The sequence below is a fragment of the Pongo abelii genome, chromosome 12 (genome assembly GCF_028885655.2).
Source record: "Pongo abelii isolate AG06213 chromosome 12, NHGRI_mPonAbe1-v2.0_pri, whole genome shotgun sequence".
NCBI classification, from domain to species: domain Eukaryota; kingdom Metazoa; phylum Chordata; class Mammalia; order Primates; family Hominidae; genus Pongo; species Pongo abelii.
The window spans coordinates 105,881,920-105,901,001 of NC_071997.2; the positions used below are offsets into that span (position 1 = coordinate 105,881,920).

The window sequence follows — 19,082 nt, forward strand, 5'->3', positions numbered from 1 at the left end:
CTCACTGCAGCCTCAACTTTCCTGGGCTCAGGTGATCCTCCCCACTCAGCCTACTGAGTAGCTGGGACCACAAGCGCACACCACCACACCTGGCTAATTTTTGTATTTTTTGTAGAGATGGGGTTTTGCCATGTTGCCCAGGATGCTCTCAAACTCCTGGGCTCAAGTGATCTTCCCTGCTTGGCCTCCCAAATTGCTGGGATTAGTGGCATGAGCCACAGCACCTGGCAGGTTCATGCATCCTTTCTGGGTCTCCTATCAATGGGTGGGTGGGACTAGGTGATTTCTAAGGTGCCATCCAACTTCTTGCAGGGATGGAGAGATAAGAAAACTTGAGAACATCAATTAATAAGCAAGACCATATGAGTCTGCATCCCCATGAGCAGGAAGTGTCATTGCAGAGCTTAAAGACAGGAAAGAAATTTTGGCCAGAATTTAACAGAAACAGAATACTGGAGTTGAAGAAAAAGAAGAAAGGAAGTGAGCCACATTTATAGGCTTCATTCCACGACAGCGCATTTTGAAGACAAAAGTAGCAAAAGCAACCTGCCAAGCGGACAAACAGGATCCTTGGTGAGGAAGTTGGCAGGGCTGGGCACCAAAAGGAATTTATTTATGTCCTAGCGGCGCATACCTCAGGGCCCCACCAGATGGGGTCCAGTCCTCTGCAGTGGGAGGGCAGGGAGGGGCAGGATCCTCCATGGGGGTGAGGGGTGGCAGGCCACCCTAGCCTGCACGACTGGCTGTACCCTAGGCCGATCCCATGCTGCACAAGCACTCTTGATTAGGATTTGGCTTCTGCCACAGGTTGACTGTAAGATACCCCAATGCTAATTTTGAGTTGGTGGGAAGCTGTCTCTGGGACCAGATAGCCTCTGGCACAGACAAGAGGGAGTCTCTGGACCCTCACAGAAGAGGGCCAGCCCCAAATGGACTTCTGTTTGATGGCATCTCTGCCACTGCCAACTTCTCTCTCACTGATGATTGCCATAGGTACAGACAGGAAGGTAGGACACCGGGTTAGGGAACTTAACAAGCACAGAAGCTCTGGGCCCCGGGCTGGGGTTTGGGAGCCCAACTAGGGGGTGTTGCAATGTGAATAGAGAGAAGCAAATAAGAAAGAGCAGCAAGGTCAAAACAAGACAGGCCCAAGCTTCCCCAAGGCAGACCCAGGGGATTCGGATGTCAGCCCTGGCTCACAAGGTGAGGGTCAGACGGGCAACAGGAGTACAGCCTGTGCCACTCAAACCCCTCAAAGTTCCTCAGAATCACCAAGGATGATGGGGAGGACACAGACCTAGAGTTAACTGGGCTGGGCTGGGGACCGGACACTGGATCTTTCAAAAATTCCCCAAGTGGTTCTGTTCCAGGAAAGGGATCCCTATCCAGACCCCAAGAGAGGGTTTTTGGATTTTGTGCAAGAAAGAATTCAGGACCAGTTTACAGTGCAAAGCAAAAGCAAGTTTCTTAAGAAAGTAGAGGAATATTTGGGAGGCCAAAGCGGGTGGATCACAAGGTCAGGGGTTTGAGACCAGTCTGGTCAACATACTGAAACCCCGTCTCTACTAAAAATGCAAAAAATTAGCCAGGTGTGGTGGTGTGCACCTGTAATCTCAGCTACTCGGGAGGCTGAGGCATGAGAATCGTGTGAACCCAGGAGACAGAGGTTGCAGTGAGCCGAGATCTCGCCATTGCACTCCAGCCTGGGTGACAGTGTGAGACTTCATTTCAAAAAAAAGAAAAAAAAAAGAAAGTAGAGGAATAAAAGAATGGCTACTCCATAGACAGAGCAGCTCCAGGGCTGCTGGTTGCCCATTTTTACGGTCATTTCTTGATGATATGCTAAACAAGGGGTGGATTATTCGTGCCTCCTTTTTTTTAGACCATCTAGGGTAACTTCCCGATGTTGCCAGGGCATTTGTTAACTGTCATGGCACTGGTGGCAGTGTAGCAGTGAGGACGACAAGGGGTCACTTCTTGTGGTCCTCTTGGTTTTGGTGAGACCTGGCCAGCTTCTTTACCGCAAGCTATTTTATCAGCCAGGTCTTTATGACCTGTATCTTGTGCTGACCTCCTGTCTCATCTTGTGACTTAGAATGCCTTAACCATCTGGGAATGCAGCTGAATAGGTCTTAGCCTCATTTTACCCAGCCCCTATTTAAGATGGAGCTGCTCTGGTTCACACGTCTCTGACAGTTCTGATATAATTTGCTTCCAAAGGGTGAAAATCACTGGCCTACACAGCGGTTCTTAAAATATGTTTGTAGGGATAGGGAGGCAGAAAAGGCACATAGGAAGCTTGTTCAGTTGCACGTGTCTGTCCTCTCTATCAATATCTTAGTGAGGGGCTGGTACTTACATTTATTTTTATTTTGCCACATACCTGGTTTGCTTATGAATGCTTGTAGTTTTAAAAACCTGATTCTGATATTTTCACCTGGCCCTGGAGAGCCATTGGTGGGTGGAGCTCAAGAGCCTGTAAGAACATTCTTTACTCTGTAATACTAGATACGTATGAAAGAGACTAAGTGCAACATCTACTAAGCAGAATAATAATAATATGAGACCCCGCAACCAGACTAAAATTCTGGTCTTTCTGAACACAGTTGGTGTCACTGGCTCTCCCTCCTCACTCCCTCTCCCCCTGCCACCCCACGGAGATAACCTCCTTTTTGGAATGAGGTCCGTATTGTTAGCCAGCAGGTGGTCCTGGCACCGTCTGGAAACCCTAGTTCTGGGCGGGGTCTGCAGGTGGTGGGGTGTTGTGGGGGTGCTGCCTGGGGCAGGGAGGAGGGTCAAGTGACCAGGCTGTGAGCAGGGGAGCCAGGCAGAGCCTGCCACAGCCTCTTTTAGTGGCCGGGGCCAGCGAGGCGTGGGCTAAAGAAGTACTGGAGAGAAATCCCCGGAGACCAAGTACAATGGAGGCCCAGATGTTCTCGGAAAGGCCAGGCTTTCAACTGTTTTGTTTTCCTAGTCCGGCTGCTGCTGCTGCCAAATCAACAAGCAGACGCTAGCTGGGGTGGGGCGGGGCGGGGGTGGGGTGTTGTGTGCAGGGTTCAGGGCCCCGCGATCTGTCTGACAAGAACAAAAAGATGCAACTTGATCTCTCCTTCTTTCTTGGCTAATCGTTCGGGTGAGATTTTCCTTGGGATTACTGTTCTATTATAAACCCAGATGCTTAAAGTGAATCAACCTTTCTTAGAGCATACTAAGTAGGTCAGTGGCGGTCCATCAGGGTGCACAGCCTCTGCACGGGTGCCACAGGCGGTGTGAATAATTAAATCCACCCGTCCCCATCAGCGTTTCAGTAGGAGAGCATTTTCTCTGCCCGGGAGATTTTCAGAAACTGGGAAGCCACACCATTCGGCTGCAGGAGCCACAATGTAAACGGGAAATCTTGGTGTGGAGTGGAGGGGTCAAGGGCAGGAATTTCAGGACTCTGGGCAGGATCTACTAATGGAGTCCAGGTAGAACGAGGCCACCACGACAGAGGCTTAATGTGAGGGCTGGGGCACAAGGACAATTACAATCTTGCTTAGGGCATGGATATAACAAAGTGTCAGTTTAAGTGATACCAGCTGCCAGGGTGGCTTGGGGTCTGTGGTCTCTTAAATTCCCTACAACTAGGGCCTGACATGGACTGGGGCTCCTGAGGCAGCCTGAACCTGCAGAAATGGGAGATCTGGGGCCTTTCGTCACACAGGGGCCTTTAGATGTTTTTTGGAGGCAGCTGCTTGCATGGATGAGAAGCAGAAAAGATCAAGAGTTACCCACCACCTTGCAGAAAGACACGTGTGCAGAGCTCTTCATCAGCTGTAAAGAGCTGATGGTTCTCAGGGCAAAACCAGTCACTCTTGGCTAATGAGGCCCAGCAGATGACAATGTGGAAAATGAGACAAAGGAAGCCAGTCTGCCCACAGCGAGGCTGGTAGACAGCATAGTGACAGTGTGGCATCTGACCCTGGCCTAAAGGAATCCTCAAAACAGGGACAGTAACTAGGAAGATGCATTTTTTAGTGCAAGGCCTGAGCATACTACGGAATGGACCCCAGCATAGACTGGTGATGTCAGTGTTAAATACTGTGGCCTCGCTTACGCTACTGCTGGGAGCATAAATTGTTACAACCAGTCTGGAAAACTATTTGGCATTACCTATTAAAGCTGAACCTAAGTGTACCCTATGGGCCCTGCAATTCCATTCCTAGGAGTATGTGCCCAACAAAATGTGTACAGACATGTTTGCTGAAGATATGTACAAGAACATGTTCATAGTGACAATGTTTGTAATATCCTCAAACAAGCAATGACCTAAATGGCCACTGACAGAGAGATAATTGCTATGTGGTATATCACACAGTGGAATAGTATTAAGCAATGAAAGTAAATGAATTTATGAATTTTTGAGCAAAAGAAGCTAATACGAAGGTACATACTGCTTCATTTCATCTACATAGACAAAACCAAGCTGTGATAAATATACCAAAACCACTGACTTACACACTTTAAATACGTGAATTGTATGATACGTAAATTATATCTCGATTAAGCTGTTATTTAAAAAAGCCTATTAGAAGTCAGGACAGTGGTTATTCCTGGTGGGAAACTGTGACTGGAGGAGCTTCTGGGTGCTGGTAAAGTTTGGTGTCTTGACTTGGGAGCTGGTTACAAGTGTATTCAGTGGTGGCAATTCTGTGTACTTACAATTTCTGCACTTCTCTGTATATATGCTATACTTCAGTGAAAATGACAACAATAACCGCAGGCCTGGCCTGGCTCAGTACATGAGGATGGTGAGCTGGATATGCTCACTCACTTCAGAAGGGTCCCGACTGTCACCAGGCACCCTGCAAGAGGATCCTGAATTTATGAGGATGGGGCTCCCCATTTCATAATCAAAACATCACTTGCAGTGCCCGGGGGAATTCTCAGAGGAGAAAGCAAGGAGAGTCGGCCTACGACCTCTCTTCCCTGGACTTGGCTAGAGTGAGCAGGTGTAGCCCTGATGCCAGAGGGTTAAGCCAGGGAGCATCCTTGCCTTGGCACAATTGGGCAATGGCTACTGTGACTCCTCATAGCCCAGCCTTCCAAGGGTCTGGTCTGCAGCCCCTGGATTGGGAAGGGGGCCTGTCCTCAAGGAGACCTTAAGGGCCATCCGCTTGAGGTGGGACTGGTCCATCAAGCTGTGTCCCCAGGCCCAGCCTCTGCCTGCATACTTACGGGACAGCTACTCTAGTTCCAGGTCAGTCCAGGCTCTGGGAAAGCAGAGGAAAATGGCCAGGCCTTGCCCTCAAAGAGCCCACAGTCTGATGTCCAGGGAGAGGCCAGCATGAGAGAAAATCACAAGGAAGAGGGATGACAACAATGACAGAGGTGTCTGGAGCACATGGGAAGGGTAAAAAAGCCCATTCATGGCTCTTTTTGCAGAATGTAGTTTCCTTCTAATTTTTCTTCTGAATTTTTGTACTTGGCGCTCAGGAACTGACAGTAGCTCAGGTCCAGCTCAGTAACTGTTAAATATTGTCCATGGTAACTCACTCTGAAAAGAGAACCCACCACCAGCAATTTTCCAGTTGTTTTTAAAAATAACAAGCAAGCTAGGAGAGGTAATAGAAGCTGTCTCATCATCTAGAAGAAGCAAATTTGTCTTTCAGTCTTTGGGAATTTAATTCAGTTTATCATACATAATGAAGCCCATCAGACCAACCCACTCCCCTACGTAATAACAAACACCAGCTTATTCTCTTCTTCCTCTAGGTTTGTATTACATGACATAAAAATATAAAAATAAAATCAGTTCTCAGCCTGGGTACTTGGGTAAATGATCTGATTAGCAAAACCGGCCTAAATGCCTCCTTTTCTGTAATCATGGAAATCTGTGACGTTAAGCTGGAAATCCCTATTGTAGTTGCCATAGTGGCCCTGACACACCCTTCTCCTGCCAGCGATACACTGGGAGCACCTGGCTCACATGAGTCTAGTCTGGAGCAGCCCCAGAAGCAGAATAAAAAAACCAAAGAGGAAGCCACCTTTGGCAAACAGGAGCATTACCTTGGTCCCATGGTAGAAGTCGTCCACGCACGTGGCATTCATGAAGGTCTGGTGGAAGTGGGTGCTGGTGTCAATGCCACCAGGGATCACCAGTTTCCCTGTGGCGTCAATCACCTTGGCCCCGCCAGGGATCATGAGCTCGCGGCCCACCTGCTGGATGATGCCATTCTCGATGTAGACGTCAGCCTCGTGGGTGCAGTCATCGTTCACCACCTTGCCTCCCTTGATGAGGATCCGCACGCTGGCTGAGTTGGCAAGCATGTTCCTACAAGAAGGTGAGCATGGTCAAGGTCAAAGTCCCTTCTCACTGTTTCCAGTTTCCCATCCCTCCTATCAGAGCCCAAATTCCATGGTCAGGGTAAGTGAGCAGAGAAGAGGAGGAAGTTTCCCCTACAGCCAGTGGGAGTCACAAGCCTCTCACTGGCTTCCCAGAGGGACTTATTAAGAATCAGGACATGGTGGCAGTAAGGGAGAAGCTGGGGCCTACAGAAACATCATGTTTTACTTTCCCAAAATGCTATGTGAGTTCCAAAGCATTTTCACATCTACTATCTCATTTTCTATCTCTCATATGTCATTTCTCATATCTCTACTATCCCCAAAACAACCCAAGGCATTTTACAGATGAGAAAGTTGAAATTGCTAAGGAATTTATGGTTTTCAAGTAGCCAAGTCGAACCCACATGTCTTATACAACAAATGTCTCCCTTACACTGCACGGTATCCTGAAAACACCAGAGCCTCCGGGGGTGTGTCTCAGAGCTGAACTCTCCAAATCTCACAGCTGTTTAATTCATGACATTCCTCAGATGGATTCTGCTTCCTTCATGCTTCTATTTTGGCTTCAAGAAGTCCACAACCAACACTTAGCTCCACAGCTGGTTGCACATTAAGCTCACCTGAGTAGCTTTGGACAACTATGTATGCCCAAGCCCCAGAGATTCAGATTTATTTGGGCCAGATTGGGTCCCCAGCATCAACAGTTTTCAAAAGCTGGAGAAATTTTTCAAACATTTAAAGAAGAATTAATACTGATCTCATCCAGAAAACAGAAGAGAAGGAAACCCTTCCCAATTCATTTTATGAAGCCGGTATTAGCCTTATACCAAAAACCCGACAAAGACACTACAGAAAGAAAACTACAGAGCAATATCTCTCGTGAATATAGATATAAAAAATTCTTGACAAAATATTTGCAAACAGAATTCAGCAACATTTAAAAAGAATGAGACACCACACAAATGGGGTTTATTCAAAAAATGCAAGGCTGGTTCAATATTTGAAAAACAATCAGTGTAATCCACCATCTTAATAAACTAAGGAAGAAAAATCATAAAATCGTATCAACTGATGCAGAAAAAGCATTTGACAAAATTCAACACCCATTCATGATAAAAAACTCTCAGAAAAGTAGGGAGGGTAGCTTCCTCAACTTGATAAAGAACACCTACAAAAAAACCTATAGCTAACATCAGATTTAATGGTGAAAGGCTAAATACTTTCCTCTACAGCAGAGGCAAGGATGTCTACTTTTACCAGTGCTAGGCAACGTAGGTTGTTCTAGCCAGCACTATAACGAAAGAAAATGAAATAAACGGCATATAGATTGAAAAGGAAAAAACAAAACTGTCCCTCGTTGCAGATGACATGATGATCCACATAAAAAATTCCAAGAAATCTACCAAAAAAAAATCTCCTAGAACAAATAAGCAAGGCCATAAGTTACAAGATCAATATACAAAAGGCTACTTTTTTCTGTACACTAGCAATGCACACATGGTGTCACCAGAGAAAGTGAAATAGGCATAAATCCAAGAAAACATGTATAGGCACAGACAACAAAAGCAAAGATAGACAAATGGGATTGCATCAAACTAAAAAGTTTCTACACAGCAAAGGAAACAATCAACAGAGTGAAGAGAAAACCTACAGAATGAGAGAAAATATTTGCAAACTATACATCTGACAAGAGGTTAATATCCAAAATAAATAAGGAATTGAAAGAGCCCAACAGCAAGAAAACAACTCAATTTAAAAATGGGCAAATAACCTGAATAGACATTTCTCAGAAGACATACAAATGGCCAATAGATTTATCAAAAAGTGCTGAACATCACTAACCATCAGAAAAGTACAAGTTAAAACCACAATGAGATTGTCACCACACACCTGTTAGAATGACTATTATCAAAAAGATGAAAGATAACAAGTGTTGGCAAGCATGTGGAGAAAAAGGAACTCTTGTACACTGTTGGTGGGAATGTAAATTAGTACAGCCATTATGGAAAACAGTATAGAGAATCCTTAAAAACTTAAAAATAGAACTACTATATGGTCCAGCAATCCCACTACTGGGTATATATCCAAGGGAAATGAAATCAGTATGTCGAAGGGATATCTGCATTTCCTTGTTTGCTGCAGCGTTATTCACAATAGCCAATATATGGAATCAACCTAAGTGCCCGTCAATGGATGAATGGATGAAAAAGATGTATATATACACAATAGAATACTGCTCAGCCATAAAAAAGGGGGAGGTCCTGTCATGTGTAATAACTTGGATAAATCTGGGGAACATTAGGTTAAGTAAAATAAGCCAAGCACAGAAAGACAAATACCACATGCTCTTACTCCTGTGTGGAACCTAAAAAAGTTGATCCATAGAAATAGAGAACAGAGGCTGGGTGCGGTGGCTCATGCCTGTAATCCCAGCACTTTGGGAGGCTGAGGTGGGTGAGTCATGAGGTCAGGAGTTCAAGACCAGCCTGGCCAAGATAGTGAAACCCCGTCTCTACTAAAAATACAAAAACTAGCCGGGCGTGGTTGTGGGTGCTTGTAATCCCAGCTACTCGGGAGGCTGAGGTAGAGAATTGCTTGAACCAGGGAGGCAGAGGTTGCAGTAAGCCGAGATCATGCCACTGCCCTTCAGCCTGGGCGACAGAGCAAGACTCCATCTCAAAAAAAAAAAAAAAAAAAGAAATAGAGAACAGAATGGTGGTTATCAGTGGCTGGAGTAGCTGGGGTAAAGGGGAGTTGGGGAAATGTTGATGAAAGGATACAAAATTTCAGTTAAATAAGTTTAAGAGATCTATTGTACAACATGGTGACTATAGTTAATAATAACATTGTATTCTTGAAAAATGCTTTGAGTGTAGCTATCAAGTGTTCTAACCTCTCATTATATGAGGTAATTCATCTGTTAATTAACTGGATTTAGTCATTCCACAATGAGTATGTGCTTCAAAACATCATGTTGCACACAACAAACACATACAATTTTATCTGTCAATATAAAAAAAGAAAAAATACACACAGGACTTGTATGCTGAAAACTACAAAATGCCAATGAAAGAAATCAAAGACAATCTAAGTAAGTGGAGAGACATACCATGTTCATGGATTGGAAGATTAAACATAGTGTCAATTCTCCCCAAATTGACATACATGTTTAATGCAATTCCTATTAAAATCTCAGCACGAATCTTTTGTATATTATTGTCAAAATGTATGTGGACTGGCAAAGGAACTAGAACAGCTAAAGCAACCTCCACAAAGAAGAATAAAGTCAGAGGAATCAGTCTACTTGATTCCAAGACATATTACATAGCTATAGTAATCAAGACTGCATGATCTTGACAACTATGGTGAACGGATTTTTGACAAAGGTGCAAAAGCAATTCAATGAAGGGAGGACAGTCTTTTCAACAATTGGTGTTGGATATTCATAGGCCAAAAACCCAGCCTTAATTTAAACCTAAAATCTTATACAAAAATTAACTCAAAATGGATTATGCATCAAGTAACCACATTTGACACCACTGACTACTCCCACCTCTGTAGAGCTCCCTTCCCTTAGCATTAAATGTAGCCATGCAGTGAAGTGGGGGCAAGGACCACAGAAGATCTTGACCTCTGCTTTGGAAATCAGTGAGTCTTTGATGAACTCTGATTGAAGGCAAGTTTGTGGAGACTGCATATACAGCCGTCAAGATCTCTGTGAGTAAAGAAAGCCTAGAAACGGCCCAAGGAGCATGGCTGAGGGCAAGTATCAATCTTAGGACGAATATTTTTCAGGGAGTGAAGAAGCAGCCAAGGGAGAGATTAAAGGTCTAAGAGATCAAGGGACTATTTTTGATGTGAGCTCCCGAAGGAGGTAGCATAGAATAATGGCAACCATCATTAACAGAAGGCCTCAACAAACAAGGCCCTCACTTGTCAATTTACATGGCTTGCTTGATTAGATCCCTCCAACAATCCTGTGGGGAAGGTATTATTATGCCCTTCTCGCCAAAGAGGAAAGAGATACAGAGAGGTTAAAGTCAAAGGCTTGTAGGAGGAGGTGATGTGCAGATGCAGAAGAGACAGGCATATAAGCGAGTTTGCATTCTCTCTGCTCTGCAAAGCTGGGGGCTGAGAGCTCGTGGGAGTGGTACAGAATGAGTGGATTTGAGGAGAGTGTGAAGATGTGGGGGAGCCACTGCAGGGACCTGAGAAGTGAAATGGGGTGCACATAGGAAATGGGGCCAGTGCTGAGGGCAGCTCAGATAGCTGTGGTCATGGTGAGTTGCTTAAAATTCCATCCAGGGGGCACATTTTGATTAATATCCAAAATAAGTAAGGAATTATCTATAATAATAAGGATTTATATTTATAATATAAATTATAATTATATAATTATAAGTATATAAAGTTGTTATATTTATATTTATAATATAAATTCTAATAAGGATTTATAATAATAATAAGGATATGCAACTCTCTTGACCCTTAGGTATCTGAACAGAAAATATTTACATTTAGGCTTAGAAAATATAGGACAAACTCTGACCAGCAGGAAGGAGATTACACCATTGCAGTGTGTCCTTGAGGTAAAATAAAGCCCACTTTTATATGTAGTAAATTTCTCATTCTTCAGGGCCCAATTGTCTCCTCTTCTGAAAAAGTTTTCTCTGAATCTCTTTGTGCCTTCACTAGATCCATTGCCTTCATGGCACTAGATTCTCTCTCCACCTATGGAGTAGGGTCATCAAAGGCGGTCCTATCAGTCATCTTTGTCTCCGCCCGCTCCTCATCCTCAGCATCTAGTACAGAATACTCAAAACTGGTGAATAAACGAATAAATAGCCCCATCTACTTGTTGCACTCTAACACAATCAAAATGGTTTAAAGCAATGAGTAGTAGACCAATTCCATGTTTGTTTTCAGGGATATTTGGTAACTCTATGTCCAGGATAAGGCTCAATTTTCCTAACACAGCTAATTACGGTGAATAGAACAAAGGAAGCAACATATTTTCTCTCATCCTCATCATTTAACTTTGTCTGTCACCAGGGAAGTTCTGGGAAGGCTGTGTCCCAGGATGAAAAGGCCTTGGGGATCTATTAAAGGAGTACCTCTTGTAAGGGCACATGTCGGATATTTGGAGATCATAGCCTGTTCTCCTGGAAACAGTTGGTTTATTTTTTGCCAAGTTGGCCAGGCTCGAGTGCATGGAATCTCAACAACAAATAAGAAAGCTTATATGGAGCCTCAACCACCAGGTTCTCCTGCTGTAAGGAAAGCATGGCCCTTGGACGCTGCTGCCTGAGGGAGTGCTGGGAAACAAAGCAGGTGGCTAGGAGTGACAACTGTACTCCAGGAACATCTGCTCCCTGCAGGGTATCATTCTGACCTCTGGGGAGAAGAGGCCCTGCTCCCCTAGAGTGGAAGGCGCCAGAACAGAGAGGCAGTGGGGAGTTGGGCTGGAGAGACTAGGGAAGAGGGGACAGCCACAGCCACAAGCCTATTGTCTGGAGCTGGGGTGAAGCTGAACACATGTCAAGGGATCTTTTGTCCTAAAATCTAAAAACTGGAGTTTTAATTTCATATGCAATAATAAGAAAATGGGTTTGGTTCTTGGGTGGTGGATAGAGCCACTCTGGCCAAAGGAAGCCCAGAAGTCTGAGATGCAGTCTCTCTCTCTCTCTCTCTCTCTCTCTCTCTCTCATTACAAAGCCAAGCCCAAGTGTGACTAGGAAAGGAGAGATCCAGGTTCTTAGTTGGCTTTAAAAGAGGGAAATGGGCCAGGTACGGTGGCTCATGCCTGTAATCCCAGCACTTGGGGAGGTCAAGGTAGGAGGATCGCTTGAGTCCAGGAGTTCAAGGCCAGCCTGGACAACATGGTGAAACCCCGTTTCTACAAAAAATACAAAAATTAGCCAAGTGTGGTGGCAGGCACCTGTAGTCCCAGCTACTGGTGGGTGGGTGGGAGGATCACTTGAGCCCAGGAGGCTGAGGCTGTAGTGAGCTGAGATCACATCACTGCATTCCAGCCTGGGTGACACAGCAAAGACTCTGTCTCAAAAAAAAAAAAAGAAAAGAAAAGAACAAAAAAAAAAAAAAAAAGAAAGAAGTGATGGTGATAGTAGAGTTTGCTGGAGGAAGAAACAAACCCAGTCCTCTGTGCAAAGATACAATCCTCACCTTAAATTGTGTTTTTTTTTTTTTTTTTTAGTTCTCTACTTCATTGCCCAGGCTGAACTTGAACTCCTGGGCTCAAGCAATCCTCCAGCTTCAACCTCTTGAGTAACTGAGACTACAGGTGCATGCCACCATGTCTAGTTTAATCCTCACCTTTTAAAGCAGGTTTAAGGTAAGAGGAAAACTAGGAATACTTATGCTGGAAAAATTGCTGCATAATCGTTATGTCAATGTTGTAAATGACAAGATGGGTTTGCTTACATGTTCGTAGCACATGCCTGGATGTTGGAGAACCTGAAAGAGCAGTGTGATAATAGCTTACTGAGAATTCTTGTCTGAGCTTTGATGCTAGAATCAAAAGCCAAGGACATTGTCTTCAATAGAAATAAGAGCTCTCAGTAAATAAATACCCTGTGCCTGGCACTTTACATGCATTCACACAGCAACCCCCACAAAGTGGGAACAAAGCAGGAAGTGTTAGCCTCACTTTAAGGAATAAACAGAGGTTTTGAAAATAACAAGTAGCCCATTAAAGGTCACACAACTCCAGGGGGAGGGATGGGCTTCAGATTTAGGTCTATCTGACTTAAGGGAATTAACTCTGGGTAGACGGTTTCCAGGTGAGTTTTATGTCCTTCATAGGTTTCTGTATTTTTCAAATTTTACATAATAAATTGGAGGAGGAACATATAATCTGAAAATATATGTTCAAAAGACTTTTTTTAGGCCAGGCTCAGTGGCTCATGCCTGTAATCCCAGCACTTTGGGAGGCTGAGGCTGGCGGATCACTTGAGGTCAGGAGTTCGAGACCAGCTTGGCCAACATGATAAAACTCCATCTCTACTAAAATTACAAAAATTAGCTGGGCATAGTGGTGCATGCTTGTGGTCCCAGCTACTCAGGAAACTGAGGCAGGAGAATCACTTGAACCAAGGAGGCAAAGGTTGCAGTGAGCCAAGATCATGCCACTGCACTCCAGCCTGGGCAACAGAGCGAGACTCTGTCTCAAAAAAAAAAAAGTTATTTATTTATTTATTAACTAAAAAGAAGCCAGAAGGAATCCAACGTGACCCTTCATTCAGACCCAGCTGGCTCAGTTCCTCCCTCTGCCATCCTTTTTGAAAGGAGATGGGTGAGGGAGGAATAGATGGGGCTGACTACTCTCCTTCTCTAGAAACTTTGGGCTGCCATCACCTCGGCCTGTTTTTTTCCACTTCCTAGTTGGAAGTCTCCAGAGACTAACGAGGCTCTGAAGAGGCTTGGCTCCCTTGCAGAATACTGGGGAGCCTGGAACCTCTCTGGCCCAGGAATCCCATTCACACAGGCCTGGGCTGGTCCTGGAAATCCAGGCTAGACTGCTCTCCTAGGACTACCATCTAGAAAACTCATTCTCAGAACTTAGAGGACTCTATTAATAATGGTAACTAATAATTACTAGACACTGACTATATACTGGGCCCTTCGCTAGGCCCATTGTGTGCATCATCTGATTTAATCCTTACAATGCCTGGAGATAGGTACCATCATTGCCTCCATTTTTACCAAGAAGAACCTGAGGCTTAGAAAAGTTAAAAGAACGTCCTCAAGGTCCCACAACTAGTTTGTAACAGAGCAGAGATTGAAAGCCAGACAGTTCGTCGCTAGAGTTATTATGGACTAGATGTATGTGTCCCCTCTAGTTCATATGTTGAAGTCTTAACCCCAGTGTGGCTGTATTTGGAAATGGCGCCTCTTAGAAAGTTTTAAGGGTTAAATGAGGTCATAGGGCAGGGCCCTGATCTGCTAGGATTAGTGTCCTGGTTAGGAGATGCCAGAGAGCTTGCTTTATCTCTCCAGGCACAGGAACAGAGGAAAAGCCGTGTGAGGACACAGTGAGAAGGCAGCTATTGATCAGCCGGGAGGAGAGATCTCACCACAACCCGACCCGGCTGCACCCTGATCTTGGACTTCCAGCCACCAGAACTGTGAGAAAATAAATTTCTGTAGTTTAAGCCACCCAGTCTGTGGTATTTTGTTATGACAGCCTGAGCAGACTAATACAAGCGTCTAGCCTTGAGTCATACAGAAGGAGGGGTGAGCTGGACCCCAGATCTGAAGCAGCTCAGTAGAGACACCGCAGTGTGAGTGATGGCCCAGCCTCCAGGCCCAATTGTGCTGAATTCCAGCTTTCCACATGGGCTGCTGTTGGAGCAGCCTGCAGGGCTTCAGCCTCGGGGTTCCCAAGGTCTTGGGACCTCTAGGCCTGCACTGGCTTGTTTGGATAATATCGTAGCACAGTTGCCTAACACGGTCCCTACCCAGGGTGCTTTTGGAGAATATCTTTTTTAAATTTTTAAAATCTTAAAAGTTTAGAACATTTCTGTGCACTAAAGTGTTCTATAACTTCACTCCTTTCCACTGGAGACAACTCTGAAAAAACCACAGGCCCTGCTCTTAAGAAACTCAGTCTACGGAGCAAGAGAGATGCAAATAATTGCTTTCATAGGTGACTGAAGTGTAAAGGGGACACTTCTTGCCTAAAGACCTAAAAGTGAACTTGACAGATACTGGTCTAAACTGGGTATCTTTCCCCATGTTACAGAGACCAGAGCTGGAATGGGTAAGACTGGCTTCATGGTGATGGTAGGAAGCCTATTGCATCAGTATCCTCCCCACATATTCCTACTCTTCCAAGTAGCCTAAGTCCCCAAGATGCTAACCCCGTCCAATCCCGCCTCGCTGTGGACTGTGGACACTCATCATGCTGCTCACCTTCCCCAGTAACCTCATTAGCACCTTATTCTTACAGCTTTCCCTGCTAGTCTTTGCTGAATCCAACAAAGGGAAGACGTTGCTGGTCTCTCTCTGCAGCACAGGCTGTCTGTGTGTGCACACGTGTATGAACATAGTGATGGAGTCAGTCAGAGGGTGGGTGAGTGGGATGGATACTCTGGACCTCTCAGGAAAGTCCCCCAGAAGGGAAGAGATTTGAGGGCAATTGTTGTGATGCAGGCTTTTTTTTTTTTTCCCTACGCTATGCAGGTTCTTAAGCACCACAAAGGGACTCTCTTCCCTCTGCTCCAATTGAGGCAGCAAATCCAGGTAACATTTTTGTCAGAGGTTGTGGTCAGAAAGAAGTATAAGCTCTCCAGGCCGGGCGTGGTGGCTCATGCCTGTAATCCCAGCACTTCGGGAGGCTGAGGCAGGCGGATCATGAGGTCAGGAGATCGAGACCATCCTGGCTAACACGGTGAAACTGTGTGTCTACTAAAAATACAAAAAAATTAGCCAGGCGTGGTGGCTGGCGCCTGTAGTCCCAGCTACTCGGGAGACTGAGGCAGGAGAATGGCATGAACTCGGGAGGCAGAGCTTGCAGTGAGCCAAGATCTCACCACTGCACTCCAGCCTGGGCAACAGAGCGAGACTCCGTCTCAAAAAAAAAAAAAAAAAAAAAAAAAAGAAGTATAAGCTCTCCAGAAGGCCAGCATTAGTTTTACCAATTGTTGGTGCTTCAAGTCACCTAGTTTACTCCAAAACACAATAACTGTGTAGCAGACAGAGTCAATATCTGGCCCTCTGGCTCACTACATGCAATGAATGGAATGTTTGTGTCCCATTCATATGTCGAAGCCTAATCCCCGGTGTGACAGTGTTTGGAGGTGGGGCCTTTGGGAGGCCTTTGTGAGCCCTCATGAATGGGATTAGTGTCCTTAGAAGAAGAGACAGGAGAGAGATAGCTCTCTCTCTCTGACACGTGAGGGCATAGCAAGAAGGCATCCATCTGTAAGCCAGGAAGAGAGCCCTCAACAGGAACCCTCAACTTCAACTTGATCTTGGACTTCCCAGCCTTCAGAACTGTGAGGAATAAATTTCTATTGTTTAAACCACCCAGTTTATGGTAGTTTTGTTAAAGCAGCCCAAACTAAGACATCACACTAGACAGAAATGAGCAACATAAGTAACAACTGGGCCTTAAAATAAATGTCACCTCCTTTAAAGACTTCTGGCTATATCCCATATGCCCATATGTTTCGCCAAAAACTTTGATCACCCAGTTATTTCATCTATGCAAACAACAGAATTCTAAAACACATGTCTGTCATCTCAGGCAGAATGGGAAAAAATCCAGACAGTTAAATGCCATTAGAAAGAATAAATCGTGGCTGAGCACAGTGGCTCACACCTGTAATCCCAGCACTTTGGGAGGTCAAGGTGGGTGGATCACCTGAGGTCAGAAGTTTGAGACCATCCTGGCCAATATAGTGAAACCCCCATCCCTACCAAAAATACAAATATCAGCCGGGCATGGTGCTGCACACCTGTAATCCCAGCTACTCGGGAGGCTGAGGCAGGAGAATCACTTGAACCCGGGAGGCAGAGATTGCAGTGGGCCCAGATTGCACTACTGCACTCCAGCCTGGGAGACAGAGTGAGACGAAAGAGAAAGAAAGAAAGAAAAAGGAAGGAAGGAAAGAAGGAAGGAAGGGGAAGGGACGGGACGGGAAGGGAAGGAAGGAAGGAAAGAAAGAGAGAGAAAGAAAGAAAGAATCAGAAGTATGGAATTCTAGAGCTGCATAGACTATTAAGTTTACTTCCAATTTTCACTCCAGTCCCTGGACTCTGTCAACAGTGACTTTGAACTGAAGGGAACCAGCCCAGGACTAACGGGAAGGTGTCACACTGCAAGCATAGGGATCTTATGATGTTTACAATTTATTCAGGGAAGTAATGATGCCTTCCACAGCAAGATGGTGGCTATCTTTGGATATCCCAAATCCTAGATTTATCCAGTTATACACAGCTTGTCTACTCCAAGAGGATTCTGATCCTGTGGCATTATGTTCCTGAACCGTTTATGGGTTCGCGTTAAGGTGATGTGCAAGCTGGGAATAGGGAACTTGGGGTGGAAGTGGGATGGTGGGGAGGGGACAATACTGTAACTAGGGAGTGCAGTCTTTCATGAGAAAGCCTCTCCATGTTTAAAATAGTAACAATTATTGCTATCCAACCACTGTCTTGTGGGAAAACAGAAAAATCCTTCCTTCCATGACCCCCATTTTTACTTTTGTGGAGTAGTTCCAATGCAGAACTGCATAGGAAGCATCTTGCTGAGTGGACAAAGTTATGGCAGCTGCTGCTTCTTGATCATGAAATGCACACACCCTGCACTCCTAGAAGGTACACAGTTTTAGTCCTGCCAAAGAAATGCCAAGCCCGACACTGTGTTTTGGAATTGCCTGCTTCTGTCATCGCCTTCCCCAGCTCCCCTGGGCCTGCGGGAGGTGTGAGACAAGGAGAGCCTGCACAGTCTGGCCTGCACGGCTGCCCCTGCCAACAACTCAGCTGGAGGATGCTGGGGGCCTCTGGAGCTTGGCACAGGCACTTGGGGCCAGGATGGTGCAAGGGGGACCCTTCCTGCATAAAGACCTTAAAGGGAACTTGGAAGGTATTGGTTTAAGACATGCATTTCCTCTTTTTAGAAAGCATTAGTTTAAGATTCACATTTCCTCTTTTGATAGAATCCACAGAAAAACGTATAATTTTACAGATAACTGGTCACTGTGATATCAAAAACGCACAAGACTGTTATATCAAAAACACTGTCATGTGACATGAAGGATCTGTGGCATCTAAGCCAAGCCTAATGGCAACCCGGGTAGCACCTCAAGGGGCAGGTGAGGTCAGCTCAGGTCACAGAGGACACAGGCGGGCTGGCATGGTTTTCCCTTGCTCCAAGCAGGTAACATTTGCTAAAGGATCAAAAGGCAACACACGACAGTTGTGTGGAAAGGAAAATGGAAACCTACAGCTATTTTTCTTATGATCAGCACAAAGGAGAGAGAAACAGTAGGCTGGCATTTTGCAGCCTTCTCAATGGGAGAGCCATTCTTAAAATGGGGTTGTGGAGGATGCTGGCACATAAGGCACCCTGGGGTCACTCAGGGAAGGGATTCTCTTTGAGTTGAAACATGCCAAATCAAAGGTTCAACAGAACACAAAAACCAAAGGGGAGTTTGAGATGAGTGGGAAATGCTGAGGGTTTAAGTTAATAAATTTAAGTTTAAAAAAGTAAATGGCATTCTAAGTAGTAAACAGTAAAAACTTAACTAATATTAAAGCACAGAATAATTTTATGATTAATTCATAATTGATTTATCAACTATTGAGTAGACTTAAAATAATATTTGTTTGCAAAATTGTTTAACTAGTAGTTACTTCAGAGGTGACATTTTGTTCCTTTTCAGGTAAGTAGCTGCAGCTTAATATTAAGTGAATTTTTTATAATTTATTTAGACAGAAATAAAATATTTATGACCTACATGTAAGGCAGGTCATAATGACACAGAGACCTGTGAACTCAGTATGTCATTACTGTTTAAGTCTCCATACCTCATTCATCTGACCATGTCCTATTTCTCAAAGGTATCTACTTTATATGAACTAATGACTAATTAGCAATTAGATGACAAGGAAAAAAGAAAAGGTCACAGCTGTTTCCACTCTGTGACTACTTCTCCCGACATCCGATCAAACTTTACCTGCTCAGTGACTGAGCTTTTCATAACCCCCAGTTCTCTACTTTCTGAAGCAAGCAG

At 44.8% G+C, this 19,082-nt stretch overlaps 1 protein-coding gene across 3 annotated transcripts in view; it reads right to left on the minus strand.

The window, feature by feature from the left end:
• The window catches only part of DPYSL5 (dihydropyrimidinase like 5), a 101,897-nt gene that overhangs the window by 45,284 nt on the left and 37,531 nt on the right, over window positions 1–19,082 (minus strand). For all 3 annotated transcript variants that reach the window (XM_024242745.3, XM_054547735.2, XM_054547736.2), the window contains one exon: window positions 6,049–6,313. In XM_024242745.3, the coding sequence (XP_024098513.1) occupies window positions 6,049–6,309 (261 nt within the window). In that variant the 5' untranslated portion in view covers window positions 6,310–6,313. The remainder of the gene's footprint in view (window positions 1–6,048; window positions 6,314–19,082) is intronic.